Here is a 21676-nt window from a genome sequence, read left to right as displayed (position 1 = left end):
ACCGCAAATATCTTAAGGAAAACGCACTGTTTTATCTTGAGGTAGATTAATATTAGTGGCGTTTTTAAAAAAACGCCGTAAAAGAACATAATTAGTGGCGTTTATTTGGATGTGCCGCAAAATACCTTAAAACGAATGGGGTTGGGGTTTATTGTGAGGGACGACGATGGCTTTCTGATGGGTGGTTTCGGTTGCGTTAAAGAGACGACTATTAACAGTGACTGGGCTGAAATTCTGGTGCTTGAGGAAGGCGTTATCTTGGCAAAAAATATGAATTTAAAAAAGGTTCACTTTGAGTAGTCTGACAATGCTGATATTGTGGACAGAATAAACAGTAAGGGTCAGGATATCCCTTTTATAGGACAGCGTGGGAATGATATATATTTGCAATTGAAAACTTTTGAGGCTGCGGTCATCACGTGGGTGCCTAGACCCAGCAATAAGCACTACACCAAAACAGTCTTTTAGCGGCATTTTTTGTGGCGTTTGATTAACAAACGCTGCTAAAAATCGACCATTAACGGCGCTAAACCTAAAACGCCGCTAAAACCTGAAGAACTAGTGGCATTTCTAAAAAAACGCTGTAAAAGAACATAATTAGTGGCGTTTATTGTAAGCGCCGCAAAATACCTTAACCAAAACGCAGCGTTGGTTCAATTGTATATTAGAATTGTGGCGTTTTTATAAAAACGCATGAAGAATAGTATTAGCGGCGTTTAACAAAAAGCGCAAATATCTTAAGGAAAACGCACCGTTTTATCTTGAGGTAGATTAATATTAGTGGCGTTTTTAAAAAACACCGTAAAAGAACATAATTAGTGGCGTTTATTTGGATGTGCCACAAAATACCTTAAAACGAATGGGTTGGGGTTTATTGTGAGGGACGACGATGGCTTTCTGATGGGTGGTTTCGGCTGCGTTAAAGAGACGACTATTAACAGTGACTGGGCTGAAATTCTGGCGCTTGAGGAAGGCGTTATCTTGGAAAAAAATATGAATTTAAAAAAGGTTCACTTTGAGTAGTCTGACAATGCTGATATTGTGGACAGAATAAACAGTAAGGGTCAGGATATCCCTTTTATAGGACAGCGTGTGAATGATATATATTTGCAATTGAAGACTTTTGAGGCTGCGGTCATCACGTGGGTGCCTAGACCCAGCAATAAGCACTACACCAAAACAGTCTTTTAGCGGCATTTTTTGTGGCGTTTGATTAACAAACGCTGCTAAAAATCGATCATTAGCGGCGCTAAACCTAAAACGCCGCTAAAACCTGAAGAACTAGTGGCGTTTCTAAAAAAAGCCGTAAAAGAACATAATTAGTGACGTTTATTGTAAGCGCCGCAAAATACCTTAACCAAAACGCAGCGTTGGTTCAATTGTATATTAGAATTCGTGGCGTTTTTTTATAAAAAACGCCGCGAAAGAATAGTATTAGCGGCGTTTAACAAAAAGCGCCGCAAATATCTTAAGGAAAATGCACCGTTTTATCTTGAGGTAGATTAATATTAGTGGCGTTTTTAAAAAAACGCCGTAAAAGAACATAATTAGTGGCGTTTATTTGGATGTGCCGCAAAATACCTTAACCAAAACGCAACGTTTGGTTCAATTGTATATTAGACATTGTGGCGTTTTCTATAAAACGCCGCAAAAGAATAGTATTAGCGGCGTTTTGAAAGCGCCGCAAATATCTTAATGAAAACGCACTGCTTGCGTCTTGAGGTAGATTAGTATTAGTGGCGTTTTTAGAAAACGCCGTAAAAGAACATGATTAGTGGCGTTTATTTTTATGCGCCGCAAAATACCTTAACCAAAACGCAGCGTTTGGTTTTCAGGTATATTAGAATTAGTGGCGTTTACGATAAAACGCCGCAAATATCTTAACGAAAACGCACTGTTTGGTCTTGAGGTAGATTAATATTAGTGGCATTTTTAAAAAAATGCCGTAAAAGAACATAATTAGTGGCGTTTATTTGGAAGCGCCGCAAAATGCCTTAACCAAAACGCAGTGTTTGGTTTTGATGTATATTAGAATTAGTGGCGTTTATGGTAAAACGCTACTAAAGAATAGTATTAGCGGCGTTTTCGGTAAAGCACCGCAAAACTACTTCAGCCCAACGACGCCGTTTTTGGCTTTTGGGGATTTAGTGGCATTTTTATGAAGCGCCACTAATACTCAGGGATTTAAAATAATTTAAAATATTTGTTAAAAATGGATAAATTAAAATACTATTGATTTTTAATTTATGTGGTAAATTATTTCAAATACAATTGTAAGAGATAAGATAGTATTGATTTTAAAATATTTAATTTAATTATCATTATAGTTTAGGGTTTAATAAATATGGTTAGGGTATATATATGGTTAATTAATTTAGGATTTAAGACCGGTTTAGGAGGTACAATTTTAAGTTTTATAGATTATGGATTAGGGATTCTGGTTTAAGGGTTAATGTCATTTAAGGTTTATGGATTAGGGTTAGGGTTATGGGTTGGGGTTAGGGGTTAGGTTAGGGTTAGATGTTAAGAGTTAGGGTTTAGGATTTATAAAATCGGTGTTAGGTTAGAGTTTTGGGTTTAGATTAATTAGTGTGTTTTAAGTATATATTAAATAAGTTTTAGGGGTTAGGGGTTAGAGGTCATGGGTTAAGGGTTTAGGGTTAAGGGTTAAGGGTTAAGGGTTAAGGGTTAAGGGTTAGGGGTTAAGGGTTAGGGGTTAGGGGTTAGGGGTTAGGGGTTAGGTTATGGTTTAAGGTTTAGATTAATTAGTGTTTTTTATTTTATATATTAAATAAAGTTTATGGGTTAGTGGTTAGGGTTATGGGTTTGGAGTCGAGTTAGGGATTAAGATTTGGATTAATTAGTACTTATTTAATTAACATATTAAATAAGTTCTTTATATAAATGTAAAGGAGATAATAATAAATTGTAAAGATTATTAATTTAAAATTGATATGCAATATATAATAATTTGAATATAATAATTTGGAATTGTAAAAATTGTAAAAAAATTGTCAAAATTACAAAAAATAAAATGAAAATAAAAAATAAAAAGAAATAAAAAAACTAAAATTTTTATTTTTACCTAATTTTTATAAATATTACTTAAAAAACTGAGATTGATAATTTTATCTAATTTTTTTAAATATTACCGAAATTAACAAAACTATTCATTAAAATCTGGCAAAACGGCGCCGTTTCAATAGAAAATTTAATGTAGTAGTGGCGTTTTTATTAAAAACGCCGCTATAAAATAGACATTAGCGGCGTTTTATAACAAACGCCGCGAAATATTCTTAATATTGGAGATAAAACGGTGCAGTTTTTGGCTGAGATTCATACCATTTGATAAAAAACTGCGCCGTTTTATTATTTGCTTTTAGTGGCGTTTTAAAAAAATGCCGCAAATTAATTTAACTATGTTTTAAGATTTACGCAAACGCTGCCGTTTTATCTATATTATTAGTGGCGATTGGACTAAAACGCCAGGAGTTCGAGTTAATGGACTGCATTTGGCCTAATATTTAGTGGCGTTTATGTATAAACGCCGCAATTTTAAGAAATTGTTTACGAAAACGGCTCCGTTTTCTTATTTATCTTTAGTGGCGCTTTTAGTACACGCAGCAAAATTATTTTAATTTTTATGGAAACGATGCCGTTTTGTCTAAAACGCCATGAGTTTTAGTTTACTAATCGGGGAACGACAGCGTTTGATCATATTACTAGTGGCGCTAGTATATAAACGCCGCAAAGTACAGAAATTGTTTAGGAAAACGGCTTCGTTTTCTTATTTACTTTTAGTGGCGCTTTTAGTAAACGCCGCAAAAATGTTTTAATTTTTATGGAGACGATGCCGCTTTCTAAAACGCAATGACTTAGAGTTAATCGATCGAGAAACGACGTTTGATCATATTACTAGTGGCGCTGGTATATAAACGCCGCAAATGGGTTAATTATTTTGATGAAAACGACGTCGTTTTTTTCCCATCGTTTTGACTAAAGCTAAAACCCGATTCTCCCCATCCCCAACCTCATTCTCCCAAACCCCTAAAATTTCCCTAATCTCTTACTGCATCACAACCTCTCATTCTCCCAACCCGTCTGCTTCACTGCATCAACGCCTCCGTCCGTGTCTGGTGCCGCAACCGTTCGGTAAGTTCAACTACTTCCTTCATCTTCTTCATGCGCGAATGTTTCTGGATAATCTTTGCTATTTGAACAAATATGGGTCTTTCGAATATTGACATGGAATTTGGGGCTTTCAACAAATATTTACTAGCTAATTGCGTACAGTAAAATGGGTCTTTGGAATATTACTGGAATTTGGGGCTTTTGAGCATTTCGATTTTCTCATTTCAAATTGAATCATTTATCATTGCTCGTCGACAATTAGTTTCCATTGCTACCATGTTGAATCATTTATCATTGTTACATTAAAATTGCAAAATTGTTCAAAATTGTTCAAAACCATGTCGAAAATTCCATTGCTACCATGTTGAATCATTTGCTATGGCGGGGCTACTATACTAATATTAGGAAAAATCCAATAGTGGCAAGGAACTAAACAATTTTCGACATTGTTCAAAACTTGTAAGTTCAAATTTCTAAAGAGCAAAGTAATATTTTATGTGTGAAATCGAGATTCAATCTTATTTTTTATTTTTTCTTTGATAATATATTTAAAATTTATATACATTTTAATATATAATATATATTGTTTTAATTGCTACCATGTTGAATCATTTATCGCATGTTGTTCTCGTCGAAAATTGCAAACTAGTGTTCAAAACCTATTGAATGATATCTATTAATATTTGCTATGGCGTGGCTACTATACTACTATTAGAAAAATCATCAATTACAAGTGGCAAGGAACCTGAACATCATACAAGACTGCTCAAAACTTGTAAGTTCAAACTTCTAAAGAGCAAAGTAATATTTTTGGTTATCGAAATGGGAGATTCAAATCTTTTTTTTGATTTTTTTCTTTTATAATATACTAATATACATTTTTTGATTCATTCTCTTTATTATATATAGTTTTCTTTTTCTTTATTTAGGAACAGAAACTATAAACTGATGAGGGATTATAATTTAGACTTTGCTTAAATCATCAAATGTATTTATTTGTTTGGATTTCTTTCATGAAAATCAATTCTTTTACTTGGTAACAAATCTTGCAGCTTTGAAAGGAATATGGTCACAGAAATTTCTGTTTCTCTAGCATGTTATGTTTCTGTACCATTTTTATGTTTCTTTATTTTCTATTTTTTGTTTTCTGTTTTTTGTTTTCTGCATTCTGTTTTCTGTTTTCTATTTTTTGTTTTCTGTTTTGCTATTTTCTGTTGAATTAAGTGTTTATCATGTGAAAACAAAAACCGAGTGGTTCCCCCACTGCTCCATCTTGAGGAGGTTGTCCAGTTTAGATTAATTTGTATCAGCAGTTTGCTAAACATTGAGAAAAATATTATTTGTCAAAATCATCAATTACAAGTTTTTCTTTTGATGTGGTTATGAGTTTTGTGATGACAAAAGGATGTTAGAGAGGATTGGTTCAATTTGATGATTCTATCGATCAAGTAACAACATTATCCACTTCTCTACTTGTATAGTTCTGTGTCAGAATGTGAAATAGCAAAGATAATACATAGGCAACAATGATTTTGACACATTTTAGTTTTTATTTAACTTATTAATATTAAAAGTATATATTCATATATTTTATCATAACTTATTAATATTAAAAATATATATATGTTAATATTTTTACAATTTAATTTAACTTATTACTAATACATATTTTGTTCGAATATAATTTTTAAAATTTATATATTACATTATGGGAATATATATGTGTTAATATTTTTACAATTTAATTTTACTTATTACTAATACATATATTGTTCGAATATAAATTTTAAAATTTATATATTACATGACTTAAATATATATATGTTAATATTTTTAAAATTTAATTTAACTTATTACTAATACATATATTGTTCGAATATAATTTTTCACAATTTATATGTTACATTACTTAAATATATATATGTTAATATTTTTACAATTTAATTTAACTTATTACGAATACATATATTGTTTGAATATAATTTTTCAAAATTTATATATTACATGACTTAAATATATATATGTTAATATTTTTACAATTTAATTTAACTTATTACTAATACATATATTGTTCGAATATATTTTTTCAAAATTTATATGTTACATTACTTAAATATATATATGTTAATATTTTTACAATTTAATTTAACTTATTACTAATACATATATTGTTCGAATATAATTTTTAAAATTTATATATTACATTACTTAAATATATATTTTAAGTATATTTTAGATGTCTTACAATATTAATAAATAAAACATATTTTTACTAAATTTTACTCTTAATATATTACTTGAATATATTACTTAAATAAATTACTTAAATACATTACTTACTAAAATTTCGTTAAATTTTTACTTAAATATGTTACTCAGTTACATTAATTACTAAAATTTGGTTAAATTTTTTACTTAAATATGTTACTTGAATACATTACCCGCTATAAATTTAAGTATATATTACATTACTTACGAACTTGTTAAAATATATTATAGTTTTAAATCGGTTATAAATCGATACGTAATCTTGATATACTTACATCATACATATCTTACATAACCAAAATTTGTATGTACAAGAACTTACATAATTTACACAACTTACTTAACCTACATAACTTACATAATACAAAGCTTACATAACTAAAATAGCTTACACAACTTACATAACTTATGAAGTTATATAATACATAATAACTTACAACTTACATAACATACATTACTTTGATAACTTACATAAGTTACATAATACACAACTACATAGTTTACTTAATACAAAACTTACATAACTTATACACGTACATAACCTACATAATTTACTTAATACATAAATATATATTATATGATATACTTACATAACTCATTTATACTTACCACTGAACAACTTACCCTTGTAATTTCTGGTGACAATCAGACTTCAAGAAATAAGAAATGGACCGTTCTTGGATGAATTTGTCAAGGGTAAGCGACGGTTATCGAAATGGAGTACAGACTTTTCTAAATTTTGCATTTCAATATGCAAGCCAGGAGAACATGATTCTTTGCCCGTGTAAGAAATGTGTCAACATAAACTGGCATTATCGTGAAGTTGTATATGAGCATCTAATTGTTGATGGGTTTGTTCGGGGTTATAAACAATGGTTTTTTTCATGGAGAATGCCCGCCTAGTACTTCCTCTTCAAGAATGGATGTGTCTTATGACAGTACTACTTACCACCAGTCTAATAGAGGGGATGACATGAAAGGTATGCTGCGGGATGCATTTAATATGCACAATCATGGTGTCCAGTCGTTCGCAACGGACTTTGTGGCTTCTGATGATTGTAATATTGGGAGAAATGCTTTTACCGAACTGGGAAGTAGTGTACGTCATGCAGAGCCGAACGAAGAAGCGGCGAAGTTTTACGCGCTACTTAATGACATGAACGATGACCTGTATGAGGGATCAAAATTTTCAAAAATGTCTTTCTGTGTTCGTCTTTTTCAATTAAAATGTTTGGGAGGGTGGACCGGAAACTCTTTGACAATGCTGTTAGAGTTCTTGAGAGAAATGTTTCCTTTTGCAAAAATCCCTCAGTCATGCAAAGATATGAAGAAATTGATAAAAGATTTAGGCCTTGGGTACAACAAAATCCAAGTTGCCCAAATGACTGCATGTTGTATTGGGGCGATCGGAGAAATCAACAGTACTGTCATGTATGCGGCCACTCCCGTTGGATAAGTAAAAAATTAGAAGGTGGAAACGACGATGAAAATGATGCACAGTCAAGAAAAAAGCCAGTCAAGGTTTTACGGTATTTTCCGCTAATACCGAGGCTTCAAAGGCTTTTCATGTCGTCAAGATCATGGAGTCTATGACGTGGCACCATGATGGACGAACCGATGATGGATTATTAAGGCATCCGCAGATTCTTTAGCTTGGAAATCATTTGACAATAAATTTCCGTGCTTTGCAAGCGATCCTAGGAGTGTGAGGCTTGGGCTAGCATCGACGGATTTAATCCTTTCAAGATCATGAGCATCGCGTCTGAAGCTTGGCCAAGAGTGCTTGTTCCTTACAATCTGCCTCCGTGGATTTGCATGAAGCAATCTTCCCTTATCTTATCTATGATTATCCCTAGAGAGAAAGGGCCCGGGAATGATATCGACATTTATTTGCAGCCACTTATTGAAGAGTTAAAACAATTATGGGCTGGTGTCGAGACATACGATGTGCTGAGAAAGGAGAACTTTAATTTACGTGCAGCTTTGATGTGGACCATTAATGACTTCCCCGCTTATGCCAATTTATCCGGTTGGAGTACCAAGGGTCGTTATGCGTGCCCTTGTTCTGCTGCACAAACATGTTCGCAATGGTTATACAATGGGAAAAAGTTCTCTTACATGGGGCATCATCGATGGTTACCGGAAAATCATAGATTTAGATCTCAGAGTTCGACATTTGACAGTACTGAAGAGTTCAGAGAAGCTCCTTCGCAGACAAGTGGATCTGAAATCTTGTTAATGTTGGAAGATATGAATTTCAGTTATGGGAAGATGAATCAACCGGCAAACACGCAAAGAAATAAAAGATCAAATGATGAAGCTGATGATAACTCCGATTAAGAGGATGATCCTAATGAGGCGGACTTGTGGAAAAAAAGAAGTATTTTTTTTGAGTTGCCTTATTGGGAGCACCACCTTTTACGACACAATCTTGATGTTATGCACATTGAGAAAAATGTTTGCGAGAACATTGTCTGTACAATTTTGAATGTAGACGGAAAATCAAAAGACAATCTTCAGAGTCGACTTGATTTAGTTCATATGGGAATTCAACCTGATCTTCATCCGAATCCACTTCCGAATGGTAAATATCGGTTGCCGCCTTCTATTTTCTCAATGTCGAAGACAGAGAAAGAAGTGCTCTGCATGGTGTTGAAGGATATAAAGGTTCCAGATGCGTATGCATCTAATATATCTCGATGTGTTAGTGTTAAAGATCAAGACTATATTCGCTAAAATCACATGACTATCACATCTTAATGCGAGATTTATCGCCGGTTGTCTCACGATGTTGTATTTCAAGAAGGTGACGTCTTGTATAATTGAACTATCCAATATAATGAAAGTCATTTGTGGCAAAGTTTTGGATGTTCAAGAACTTCAAAAGGTACAGGATCGAGCCGCTTTAACTTTATGCAACATGGAGAAAATCTTCCCACCTTCCTTCTTCACTATTATGGTTCACTTGATAATCCATCTCCCGCGTGAAGCAATTCTTGGCGGACCTGTTTTCTATCGATGGATGTATCCCATAGAAAGGTGTTAATTACAATTTTTAAAATTTTCCTCCATTCACCTATATGCCTTTAGTTACAACTTTTCATAATGTTGTATGCCGTGTTTAGGTTCCTATCCAAATTAAAGTCTTATTGCGCAACAAGCGTTATCCGAAGGATCGATTCTTTGAAGGCTACTTAGCGAGAGGAATGTATGACCTTCGCTCAAGATATTTGGAAGATGTTGAAACAAGGTTGAATGACCAAATAGAAATCTTTGGACTCACGGATCATAACTTTGCGAGACTTATTTGTTCCAAAGTTTTGGAGAACCAATCGGTAAAGTTGAAATTGCGTAATTAGATGATTTATCGTGGGTTCAAGCACATCGATATGTTCATTTCACCACGAATCAATCGAACCTTTACGCAAGTAAGTTCTGGAAATTTGATAAATATTCATCATTTAAAAATTGTTTATAGTTTAACAAAGTGAACATATTTTTAACATAGTGAGTACAAACAAATATTGAGATCTCGTTCGCGCTCCCGAAGAACACAACATCGAGATATCAATAAGTTGTTTACAGAATCTTTTCATGAATGGTTAAGCCAAACGGTATGTAATTGGAGCTTTCACCGACAAATAATAACATTTACTCAAAACATTTTTAATTACTCGGTTTACTTTCCATTCAATAGGTTTGAGTGGGAAGAACGTCCACCGAAGTTAAATGGCTTTCCCAAGGTCCAAATCGGGTGGTTAAAAGATATAGTCGTTCCTCATAAACGGATTCGATTTCATACAAAATATCGCGAGAGATTGAGGAGAACATAAAATTGTGGAATAGTGGTTAATTCCTCAATTACAAGTTATGCTAGTGCTAGGGACAATAATCCCGTGGAGGAAATGTGGAATATTTTGGACTTCTTATCGACATAATTGAGTTGGATTACTACGGTAAATGGAAAGTTGTCTTATTTCGAGGTGATTGGGCCGATGTTAATCTCGCACGTGGAATCAAGCAAGATCAATTTGGTTTCACAATGGTAAACTTTGCTCGATTGATTCACACAGGACAACAATTGATTGATGAGCCGTATGTATTTTCTTCTCAAGTCAAACCAGTTTTTTACTCAAAAGACCCAACTGATGAGGGTTGGTACGTTGTACTCGTAACATCCCTAGAGACTTGTTTGACATGGGCGGTGGAAGTAGAGATGACATTGACGACGAACACAAACTTTGCCATTTCGAATGAACTTAAACGAAAACATCCCTAGTACTAGTACACAATTTCAATGGGTCCGCCAGGATACGGATGAAGAGATTTACGAATTATAATGTAGTAAGCTTTTACGATTATCTAATTACATCTACGAATGATGACATTTCAACTATTTTATATGTGATATTATTGTTGTAATTGTATACTAAGTTTTCAACTAATTTATTTGTATTGCAGATAAAATGCCTAGAAGAAAAGTGTGATCGCACCGCATTGTTCAAGGTACTCCAAACTCGGTGGAAACAAACAGCACTGAACAACAGACTGCTATTGGATCTTCGAATGTTCCAGTTACACCTGAGGAACCTATAGAAGTTCAAAGTAATTTAACATTTAATTTACATGTGTGTTGACTTCTTGTTTGTTTTTTTTAAAATTTCGTATACTACAATACATTTATTTTTCAGATGAATCTGGTCGGACGCGGAGAGGTCGCGGACGTCTGATCTTGAAGCGATTTATCGACCTAGATCCAGTCGAGCGTGTCCAAGTATCCAGTAATAGCTTCGGTCAGCCTGTTGGATCAGAAGCTCGCCTTTTAGTAGGATACATGGGCATTCTAGCACGGAATGCAAATATGTTACCCATTAACTTCGAGTCATGACATAAAGTGCCCGAGAGTAACAAGAACCAAGCTCTGGATAACATTAAGGTAACAAAACGTGTATGACATTTATAATACTTGGGTTTAAGTTTCGTTTACATTTACTTTCTTAAGTTGTGTTTTTTGTAGGCGAGATTTGCTCTAGAGGTCTCCGATGCTTATGTAAAGAAGGCATTGGGAAAAAGATGGAGAGACCATAAGAGCACTTTAAAGAAAGACTATTTTAAGACAAAAACAACACTCGAGGAGAGATTACAAAATCTCCCGCCGGGAATGCTGAGGTACCAGTGGGAAGAGGTCGTTAGATTTTGGACTTCGAAGAAAGGAGAGGTATGTGTAACTTATAAAATTTTGTAATTACTTTGGTGTATAGTATTTCCTAATTAACGTACTAATAATTTCATAATGTAGGATCGTGAAGAAGTTGGAAAAAAAAGTAGGCAGCAACAAAAATTCATTCACATAGCTGGGTCGAAAAGTTTTGCGTGTGTAGCTCATGCAGAGGTATTTTCAATTTTTAATATTGGTAGATATTTATTACTTACTTACATTAATATTTTTACTATTGTATTGTAGGAATCAGCGTCCGGTCAAAAAGTTGGGCCTTCAACTTTTGACATTACACATAGGAAGAAAGATGGAAACCCTATGACTCTCAAGTTGCGAAATTATGGTACGTTTGCTTAATTAATACAATTTAAATTATTTTAATAATTTATAGTGTTTATTTTCTAATGATTTATTTCATTTATTGTAATGGAAATATTGTTAAGTTATGTTGCATTGGGTTTTTAATATATATTATGCTCCTAACTATAGGATTTATTTTTAGGAAAAATTAAAGGATAAAAAGGTGGAGTACGAAGCGATTGCTTCCAGTGATAGTTCTGTTCATATTGACGACATTGATAACCGGATTATCACTGAAGTTTTGGGTCCTGAAAGGTATGGTCGAGTTTGATTTCAAGGATCTTTTGTTAACCCATCCCAATATTTTGGATCTAGCTCGCAACAATATATGTCTTCGGGGAGTCGAGTCAAGTCAAGTTCGAGGTTAAGAGACCAGATGGCTCAGATGCAAGCGGCAACAATTGAGCAAATTACACAACTTAAAGCGGAGGCAACATCGAGAGAAGCTGAGGTTCAAAAAAGATATGAAGAACTCCAGCTACAACTCGAAAGCGGATGCAAAGAATGAGAGAAGCCGAGGTTCAACGAAGTATGAAGAACTCCAGCAGACTTAAAGCAGATCTGGTGAAGAAGAGAAGCAGAGGCAACTAGAGAAGTACAGGCTGCAGCGAGGGAAGCAGAGGCTAAAGGGAGGGAAGCAGAGGCTGCAGCGAGGAAAGCAGAGCAGCGTCATAAGTTCGATGAACTCCAGCAGCAGCTTCAGAGCATGATGAAGATGTTTCAAAGAATCATAATAAATTGGCCGCCTTAGACTATCGTGTAAATATACTTCGATTTTGACTTTTAATTACCATTTTAACTTTTAACATTTTTCTAAGAATAATAAGAAATTTATTTTATTTATTGATATTTATTATTTGTTTAATATATAGATTTATTACTTTTGGCTGGTTTAGATATGATTTCTTCTGATTTGTTTTTACGGAGGGTGAAAATATAAAAAATTTTATTTTACAAATCTGCCAAATTTAGTGGCGTTTTAAATAAAACGCCACTAAAGGTGTTGGCCTTTAGTGGCGTTTTTGGTCAAAGCGCCGCTAAAGATAAGGGTCTTTAGCGGCGTTTGTGGAAAAAGCGCCACTAAAGATCATGGTCTTTAGCGGCGTTTTGGGGAAAGCGCCGCTAAAGATTAGGTTCTTTAGTGGCGTTTTGTGGTCGAAGCGCCGCTATAGATCAGGGTCTATTGCGGCGTTTTAGGGGAAAGCGCCGCTAAAGATTAGGTTCTTTAGTGGCGTTTGTAGTCAAAGCGCCGCTATAGATCAGGGTCTATTCCGGCGTTTGAGAAAAAAACGCCGCTAAAGACCCTGATCTATAGCGGCGCTTAGCACAAACTCCGCTAAAGATCAGGGTCTTTAGCGGCGCTTCCACTAAAGCGCCGCTAAAGGTCTTAGTCTTCAGCGGCGTTTGTGCTTGAAGCGCCGCTATAGACCAATACCTTTAGCGGCGTTTATTTCTAAAAATGCCGTTAAAGTTAGCGGCGCATTCATTAGCGGCGTCTGTTGCGGCGCTTTGAAAAGCGCCGCTAAAAGTATCTGCGGCTCTAAAAAGCGCCGCTAAAAGCCTGTTATGGTGTAGTGAAGCTTGCTGATTTTATTTGCCAATTTGTATTGAGTAATAATTGGATTTGGAATTTTGATGTGAATTATCCAAAAGAGATTCACGATCTTGTAATTCTGGATGCTATAAATGATAGATAGCCCTTTAAGGTTTGTTTGTTTTGGTTTGTTCAGAAAAAAAATATATTAAATGGTAATGCCATCTACATAGAAATGATTCTATGAAACTATAATTTTATAGAGAAAAAAATTGATTTATTATTTTTTATAAAAATAATAAGAATTGACGTAAAATCACAATTTTATAAAATCATTTTTCGCCATCTATGATTTTTAAAAATTCCAATAGGAAAGGGTATATAACAAACATAAATATTTATCGAGAACAATACTGTAAATAAAAAAATTGACAAAGGTACTGCAAGATCCAAACAATTAATCACATTAATAGAGGCTTATCGTTTAATTCAACCCAACACACAAAAGGTAAAAATACGAGAATAAGTAAACAAACAACAAACCAAATCTGCATATTAATCCTCACATTCATGTCAACTATCCTGCTTTATATTTTCACTCCAAGTGTTATAATATAGGCAGCACTAAGCATTGTTTACCAACCTAGGCCTTAGCGTCACCATTAAACCATTTTTCATGTAGAGTGTGGTGGTCAGCTTTGGTACAACACTGTGACCTTCAACAACCTTAACCGAATACCTTAATAGTACTGAAACAGCCACCATTTTCATCTGAGTGTAAGAAAAATTCTTCCCCAGACATCGCCTCGGACCGGCATTAAAAACGGGGTATTTAAATTGGTTTGCACTCACGAACTTCCCATCTTTGATTCGCCTTTCCGGCTTGAACTCCAAGCAATCTTTGCCCCATATGGATTCCATACGAACCATTGAGAATAGGAAATTGAACACTTGAGTACCCTTTTTTAACCTTGTTCCATCGGGGAGCACATCGTCTTTTAGAACTTGTTTCAATTCAATCGGCACTGATGGGTAGAGCCGTAGGGATTCAGATAATGCTGCTTGGAGATAAACCATCTTTTTCAATCCCTCTTTTGTGAAAACTGTGATGTGATCATCGTGTGTTCTACACTCGGGATGGCATAAAATTTCGTAGATTTAGCCTAGGATTTTGTTTTCCACTTGTGGGTTTTTGTGTATAAGCCAAAAAAACCAGGCTAATGCAATCGACGTTGTGTCTTGACTTGCTAAGATGAAACTTGCGCAAAAATGTCTCAAGAAATTACCTGGAAAATGCCTGTTTTGGCCTTGTTTATTTTCACTCTCAATAAGCCTCGACAATAAATCAGATTGGTTGCTTAAGTTCCCAAGTATTTTCCTTCGATCTCTCACTTTCTTATCTACAAAATCGTGGACAACTTTTATTGCTTCCTTGAGCCGTCTCTCATTTCCAAGTTCGAAGAACTTCAAAGGCTTCTATACAAAAGGTGGCATCAAGAATCTTAATAAGGTGAGTTTCGTGGCCTTTTCAAATGCTTTCGCAAAGGGAACTTTGGGAAAATCAAGGGCCAAACACCCAGGATTAACGACGAGCTACTGTGGAAATGTTATCGAATGTAAACCGAATAAGCACTTCTTGTAGATCAAAACTGTTGGAACTTAAGCAGTAAAACAAAAACAAATGCAGCAAACTAAGCAAAGAAAATAAACAGAATGAAAACAATTGGGAGAATGATAACTAAAAAATTCACCTTAATTTTTAATTCAAAATTTGAATAATATATGAGTTACAAAATAATGGGCAGTTACCTAATGACTTAACTGCTCCCACTAATACAAGACTAAAGTTTGCTTGAATTACACACAAAAGGTAGCTAACATATCAGCTATTACATCAACTCAAATCATAAACTAATCCTACTAACTTTGTGAACAAATTATAAATGAACTAGCCAAAGTTACATAGGAACAAAATGATCAAAACATATTGTTGCATTCGGTTCAGCTCCATTTCTGCACTTCAAATAGTTCTGCTACTGGTGTTGTGCTGAACTGTTGTTGGTCTCCTGTTGCAATGCGGGCCAAAACTTAACACTTCTCTTTCAACTGTATGCAACAAACACTAATCTTCCTTCTCAAAGTTTCAAATCTAGTAGCTCCTAATGGCTTGGTCAAAATATCAGCCAATTGAGTTTCTGAGCTACAATGAACAAGACTGACTTCCTTTGATTACTCAGCCTCTCGAACAAAATGAAATTTGATCTTGAAATGTTTAGTCTTACCATGAAAGATTGGATTTTTAGCTATGGCAACTGCAGATTGGTTATCCACCCTGATCTCAGTTGGTTCAACTTGTTCTTCATTAAGATCATATAGGAGCTTCCTAAGCCAAATGGCTTGATTAACAGCTGCAATGTATCCTATTTCAAATGTAGACTGAGCAACAGTTTGTTGGTTCTTTGAACTCCAATAGAGAACTCCTAATCCAAGGGTAAAGAAGTAACCAGAAGTGCTCTTCATGTCATCAACAGAGCTAATCCAATCACTGTCAAAGTATCCTGCTAGCCTAAGCTCCTTTCCCTTCTCAAACTTGACTACATAACTTGAAGTTCCCTTGACATATCTGAGAATTCTCTTGGCTTCTTTGAAATGAACCAAAACATCACAGTAATGCACAAATCTTGACAAAAGACTAACACCAAACATGATATCAGGCCTGGTTGTTGTTAAATAGAGCAAGCAATCTACTAGGTTTCGATATTCCTTCTCATCAACCCTTTCTTGATTCACACTACTAGTCAGTTTCTCTCCTTGAGCCATAGGTGTGTTGGCTGTCTTGCAGTTTAGCATGCAAAATTTATTGAGAATCTTCAAAGCAAAGGCATGTTGGCTAATGAAAATACCTTGATCTGATAGATTTACTTTCATACCAAGAAAATATGTCATGACTCCCAAATCTGTCATTTCAAACACTTTTTGCATTTACACTTTGAAATCACTAATCAATTCATCTTTACTTCCAGTCACAAGTAAGTCATCCACATAGAGAGAAACAATCAGCAATGTCTCATTTTCTGACCTCTTCACATAAAGTGTAGCTTCACTAACACTTTTCACAAACCTGAGCCTAGACAGGTATGTGTCAACCCTGTCATACTAGGCTCTTGGTGCCTGCTTTAGGCTATATAGAGCCTTTTTCAACTTATAGACTTTTTCCTCTTCTCCTAGGACCTTAAACCCATCTGGTTTCTTACTGAAAATTTCCTCCTTGAGAAAACCATTTAGAAATGCTGACTTAATATCTAACTGGTGAACTCTCCATTGCTTGTGAGTAGCCAAGGTAAACAGAAGCTTAATTGTGTCCAGCCTTGCTCCTGGAGCAAATGTTTCCATGAAATCAATGCCATATTGCTGACTGTAGCCTTTCACCACAAGCCTTGCCTTGTGTTTATTCAATGAGCCATCAGTATTGTACTTGGCTCTAAACACCCACTTGACACCAATGACCTTCTTATGATCAGGTCTGCTCACCAATTCCCAAGTATCATTCTTGTGGATCATCTCTAGTTCAGCTTCCATGGCCTTCTTCCAGTGCTTGTCCTTGGCAGCTTCTTCAAAGTCAGAGGGTTCAACTATTGCAACATTACATCTTTGGTAGATGTCAGCAATAGTTCTGGTACCTCTCATAGAAGCATCATCAACAGTTTCATTTCTTGGCTCTACTCAGCAGGTTCAAGGTCATAGTTCATCTGATCTTCTTCAATCAATCTTGTATATGCATTATTCCAGTTCCAAACCTTTTCTTCATCAAACCTTACATCTCTACTCACTAAAATCCTTTTTATTGAAGGATCAAATACCCTATAGCCCTTTTTAGTGCTGCTATAGCCAAAAAAGATCACTGGAACAGCTCTTCTTTCAAGCTTGATCCTTTTTTATACTGGAATATGAGTATAACACACACAGCCAAACACTTTCAAATGTGATACAATTGGCTTGAGTCCATGCCAAGCTTCAAATAGGGTCTTGTCCTTGACAGCATGAGTTTACAGCTTGTTGAGCAAATACACTGTGGTATTGACTGCCTCAGCCCAAAATTTGTTTGGCAGTTTACTCTAAAATAACAGACATCTGGCCATATCAAGCACAGTTCTATTCTTTCTTTCACATAATCCATTTTGTTGAGGAGTATAAACTGTAGTTAGCTAATGATGAATCCCAGCTTGCTCACATAGCTTCTGAAATCTATCAAACAAATGAACAGAACAAAATACTTACTGTCATTCAATGAAGGAGTCTTCATTAGTCCATAAATATCAGAATGAACCAATTCAAGCTTTTCTTGAGCTCTCCATACACTGTTAGCAGGAAAAGGAAATCTAGCTTGCTTACCAAGCTGACAGACTTCACAAACAATGTCTCTTGGTTAAACTTTTGACATATCATCTACCAAATTTAACTTGTATAATAGATCAAGTGATCTAAAATTGACATGGCCCAGTCTCCTATGCCAAAGATCAGTGTTATCAGCAAGACTAGTGTAAGCCTTATTCTCAAGTTGATTCACATCAAGCATAAAACACCTATCTGTCATCGGTACTATGACTAACTCCTGACCAAATGAGTCTTTAACAATGCAGGAGCCATCTTTAAATACCAAGGAGTACCCTTTTTCCACTAACTGACCAACACTAAGCATATTCTGATCTATGTCAAGCATAAAAAACACATCAAAAATGATTTTGTTACATGAACAGGTGTTAATCACAACATCTTCTCTGCCTTGAGCTTCAATCAGATTGCCATTACCAATTCTGATTTTTGCAGCAAAACTCCTATCAAGGTCCTTGAACAACTTTTCATCAGCTGCCATATGGTGTGAGCAACCACTGTTCACTAGCCAGTCACATCTAATTTTTCTTGAGCTTGAGCTTGCAAAGCAGGAAGCTGTGAAAACATGCTCCTCCTGAGCTTAAAGATCCTCAGCATCTCGAGCTTGCTGCTGAGTAGGTTCCTTCCCCTTGCTTCTGCATACTTTCTCAACATGGCCAAACTGTTTGCAGCTTCTGCATTGAATGTCTGGCTATACCAACAGTACCTCTCCAAATGTGTGGTCTTCTTGTAGTGAATACATGGTGGGAACACTTTCTTGCCTACATCTTTCCTTGGTTTCTCCCTTTTATCGAGCCAAGGCTTCTTCCTTTTCAAATTTGAACCTGACCCTACATTGGCCTTTGCCTGGAAAGCTCCTTCAGGATGCTCTTCCTACCTATTGGCACTCCTTTTCTCAAGTGCATACAGAGAGTTTATCAGCTAAGACAATGAGATAGCTGACAAGTCTCTCAAGTCCTCAAGTGATGAAATCTTTAACTCAAACTTCTCAGGGAGAGTGGTGATGACCTTTTCAATAACTCTGCTCTCACTGAAGTCTTCTCCAAGGAGCCTAATGCTTTTAATAGTGGCCATTATTCTATCTGAGTACTCCTTGATAGATTCTGACTCTTTCATCTTTATATTCTCAAAATCTCTCTTGAGATTAATTACTTGTTGCTGCCTTGTTTTACCTGACCTCATGAACTCCTCCTTCAGCTTCTCCCATGCCTGCTTGGGTGAGTCATAGGCCATTATCCTAGTGAAGATAACATCTGATACTCCATTCTGCAAGCAGGCCATTGCTTTATGCTTCTTGGAGCACTCTTCACTATGTTGCCTGATCTGAGCAATGGTGGGATTGGCCCTTAATAGAGGTGGTTCAATATCATTTTCAACCACATTCCATAAATCGTGCGCCTGAAGCTATGTTCTCATCTTAACTACCCAAATGTGGTAGTTCTCTCCTGTGAACATAGGTGGTGCAGGTGGTGTGAAGCTCATCCTGCTGAAACAAACCCAACAGCTTCGATTTCTCTCTTCTCAAGTTTTGTTTTGGCTAAAAACAACCAACAACAGAGGCCCTCAAAGATGACAGGCTCTGATTACCATTTGTTAGAACTTAAGTAGTAAAACAAAAACAAAAGTAGCAGACCAAGCAAAGAAATCGAAGCATAAACAAAATGAAAACAATTGGGAGAATGATAACTGAAAAATTTACCTTAATTTTTCATTCAAAATTTGAATAATATATGAGTTACAAAGTAATGGGCAGTTATCTAATGACTTAACTGCTCCCACTAATACAAGACTAAAATTTTCTTGAATTACACACAAAAGATAGTTGACATATCATCTATTACATCAACTCAAATCACAAAGAAATTACAAATGAACTAGCCAAAGTTACATAGGAACAAAATGATCAAAACATATTGTTGCATTCGGTTTAGCTCTATTTTTGTACTTCAAACAGTTTTGCTGCTGGTGTTGTGCTGAACTGCTGTTGGTCTCCTGTTGCAATGCAGGCCAAAGCTTAACAAAAACACTACCCTGAAATACTCAGCTTTTGCAATAAAATCAATAGGTTTTTGTGCACTAGTCTTGCATGATTTTAAAGGAGTACTCTATAAAATGACATGCATCGCAAGTTGCCTTTGCTCCATCCATGATTTATCATCGGCGTTGAAAATCCCATCCGCTAGTAGGTCGCAAAATCTCTCTCTGTAGTAATTGCCTTTAGGGAAGTTCTGGAAATTTGCCTTGAGCATATATTCAATGTTGGAAGGGTCAGTTGTGGCGATCCCATATGCACCTCCCATCCACATTCCCCTGTAATGAATTGTTCCCCTAGCTTTTATCAAAACTATGGTGCCCCAATTACATGCATCACTCAAGTGGAAGACAATTGATGGTATTATTCCAAACACTGGGCATATCATCAGACCCTTTCTTGTAAGTCTCTCATGCAAACAACTGAAAATGAATAGCCCCAACAACGCAATCGACATGTCCTAAAATGTCAGACAAGAAATCACCCACTTAATTACTAAAAAGGAAACCATTTCTTCCGTTGCTCTCATGTCCTAAGTTTAGCACAAGCTTTTGTAATTGTAAAGCCTGTTAAAAAGATGTGGACAAATTAATGTCAGTACCATCTAACTTGACTTTGATGAGGCAGAGTTTAGGTAGGTATTGACGAATTGAAGACAATTACTCACATATGTTGCATGATGGAGTTGTCTGATTGGTTTCGGGTTCACTTAGTGTACTTCAAAAAAGAAGTTGAAAATGATAGTGTGTTTTCCCTTAAAATAGAAAAGTTCTCCTCAGCCTAACACTATGTATGAATAAATAATTATAAAAGAAAAGAAAGTAAAGCGAAGAAAGAAATGTTAAACAAAAGAAACGATATATGCGCATTTTAATTGGGAGAAATTATTATATAGAATATTCCTACCATATCAACAATGATCCCATCTAATTATCTTAGGTTATATCAACAAATATTTCCACATTAGTCAATCTACTCTTATGACGAAAAATCTCCCTAGAATACCTCGTGCTGGTACGTGAGAACAAACTAAATTAACGAGAAATTAAGCAAAAGTTTCATGACGTGTAACCATGTCTCTTTCTTTAATGTTCTATTTGCCGCTTGCCTATACTTTGGTAAGTAAAAGAGTTACATGCAAATAAACATCAAGCATACAATGAATCTCAATGATTGTTGGTATTTTGCATTGACGAAAACACTCTACTTAACATTAAGCGGAGCATAGCAAGAGTATCAAATTTTATAAAGAACTTTGCACTAATTCTTTATAGAAAAATCTTTGAATATTAAAAACTTGAGGAGATTAGAAAGACTTGTTTCTAAAATTTTGGTGTGTTTTTCGGGTCGGACCCATACCTGCCAACCATACCTGAAATTTTAGTTAATCACTTCAACGGAAATGGCAATTTACCTAATAATTAGATCTATCAAATTTTTTATCTCTTATCTTTCATTTTCGTACAAAACAATCAAAAGGGGCACCGAGACTTGTTTTCCACTCTTATGCTAATTTGAAGTTAAAATATAACGTGGAATTGGGTCTCTTTTAGAAAAAGGTTGGTGGCATTAATTAGTGGTGAGCAAAACTCGATTCGACTCCAAAAAATCGAAAAAAAATTCGAATTTCGAGTTAAACGAATCGAGTTATTCGAGTTAATCGAGTTATTCGAATCAACTCGATTTTTTTTTTCAAATTTCGAGTTTGAATCGATTTGAGTTTTCAAATTCGAATAACTCG

The 21676-nt window shown here is 35.2% G+C and overlaps 1 protein-coding gene and 1 long non-coding RNA gene across 2 annotated transcripts; one reads left to right on the top strand and one right to left on the bottom strand.

The window, feature by feature from the left end:
• The first annotated feature begins 11166 nt into the window (after positions 1-11166).
• On the top strand, positions 11167-11792 carry LOC128039675 (uncharacterized). The gene is made up of 3 exons (XR_008194130.1): positions 11167-11335; positions 11417-11617; positions 11699-11792. It is a non-coding gene; the product is annotated as an uncharacterized LOC128039675 (long non-coding RNA).
• A 2343-nt stretch (positions 11793-14135) lies between these two features.
• Positions 14136-20392, bottom strand: LOC105796197 (cytochrome P450 86B1). The gene is given in 5 exon segments (XM_052628926.1): positions 14136-15102; positions 15104-15169; positions 19934-19982; positions 19985-20020; positions 20023-20392. Coding segments are annotated over 5 exon segments (1488 nt in total).
• Between the last annotated feature and the right edge of the window lie 1284 nt (positions 20393-21676).

Source organism: Gossypium raimondii, chromosome 3 (genome assembly GCF_025698545.1).
Source record: "Gossypium raimondii isolate GPD5lz chromosome 3, ASM2569854v1, whole genome shotgun sequence".
Lineage (NCBI taxonomy): Eukaryota > Viridiplantae > Streptophyta > Magnoliopsida > Malvales > Malvaceae > Gossypium > Gossypium raimondii.
This window is presented reverse-complemented; position numbering and strand designations above follow the sequence as displayed.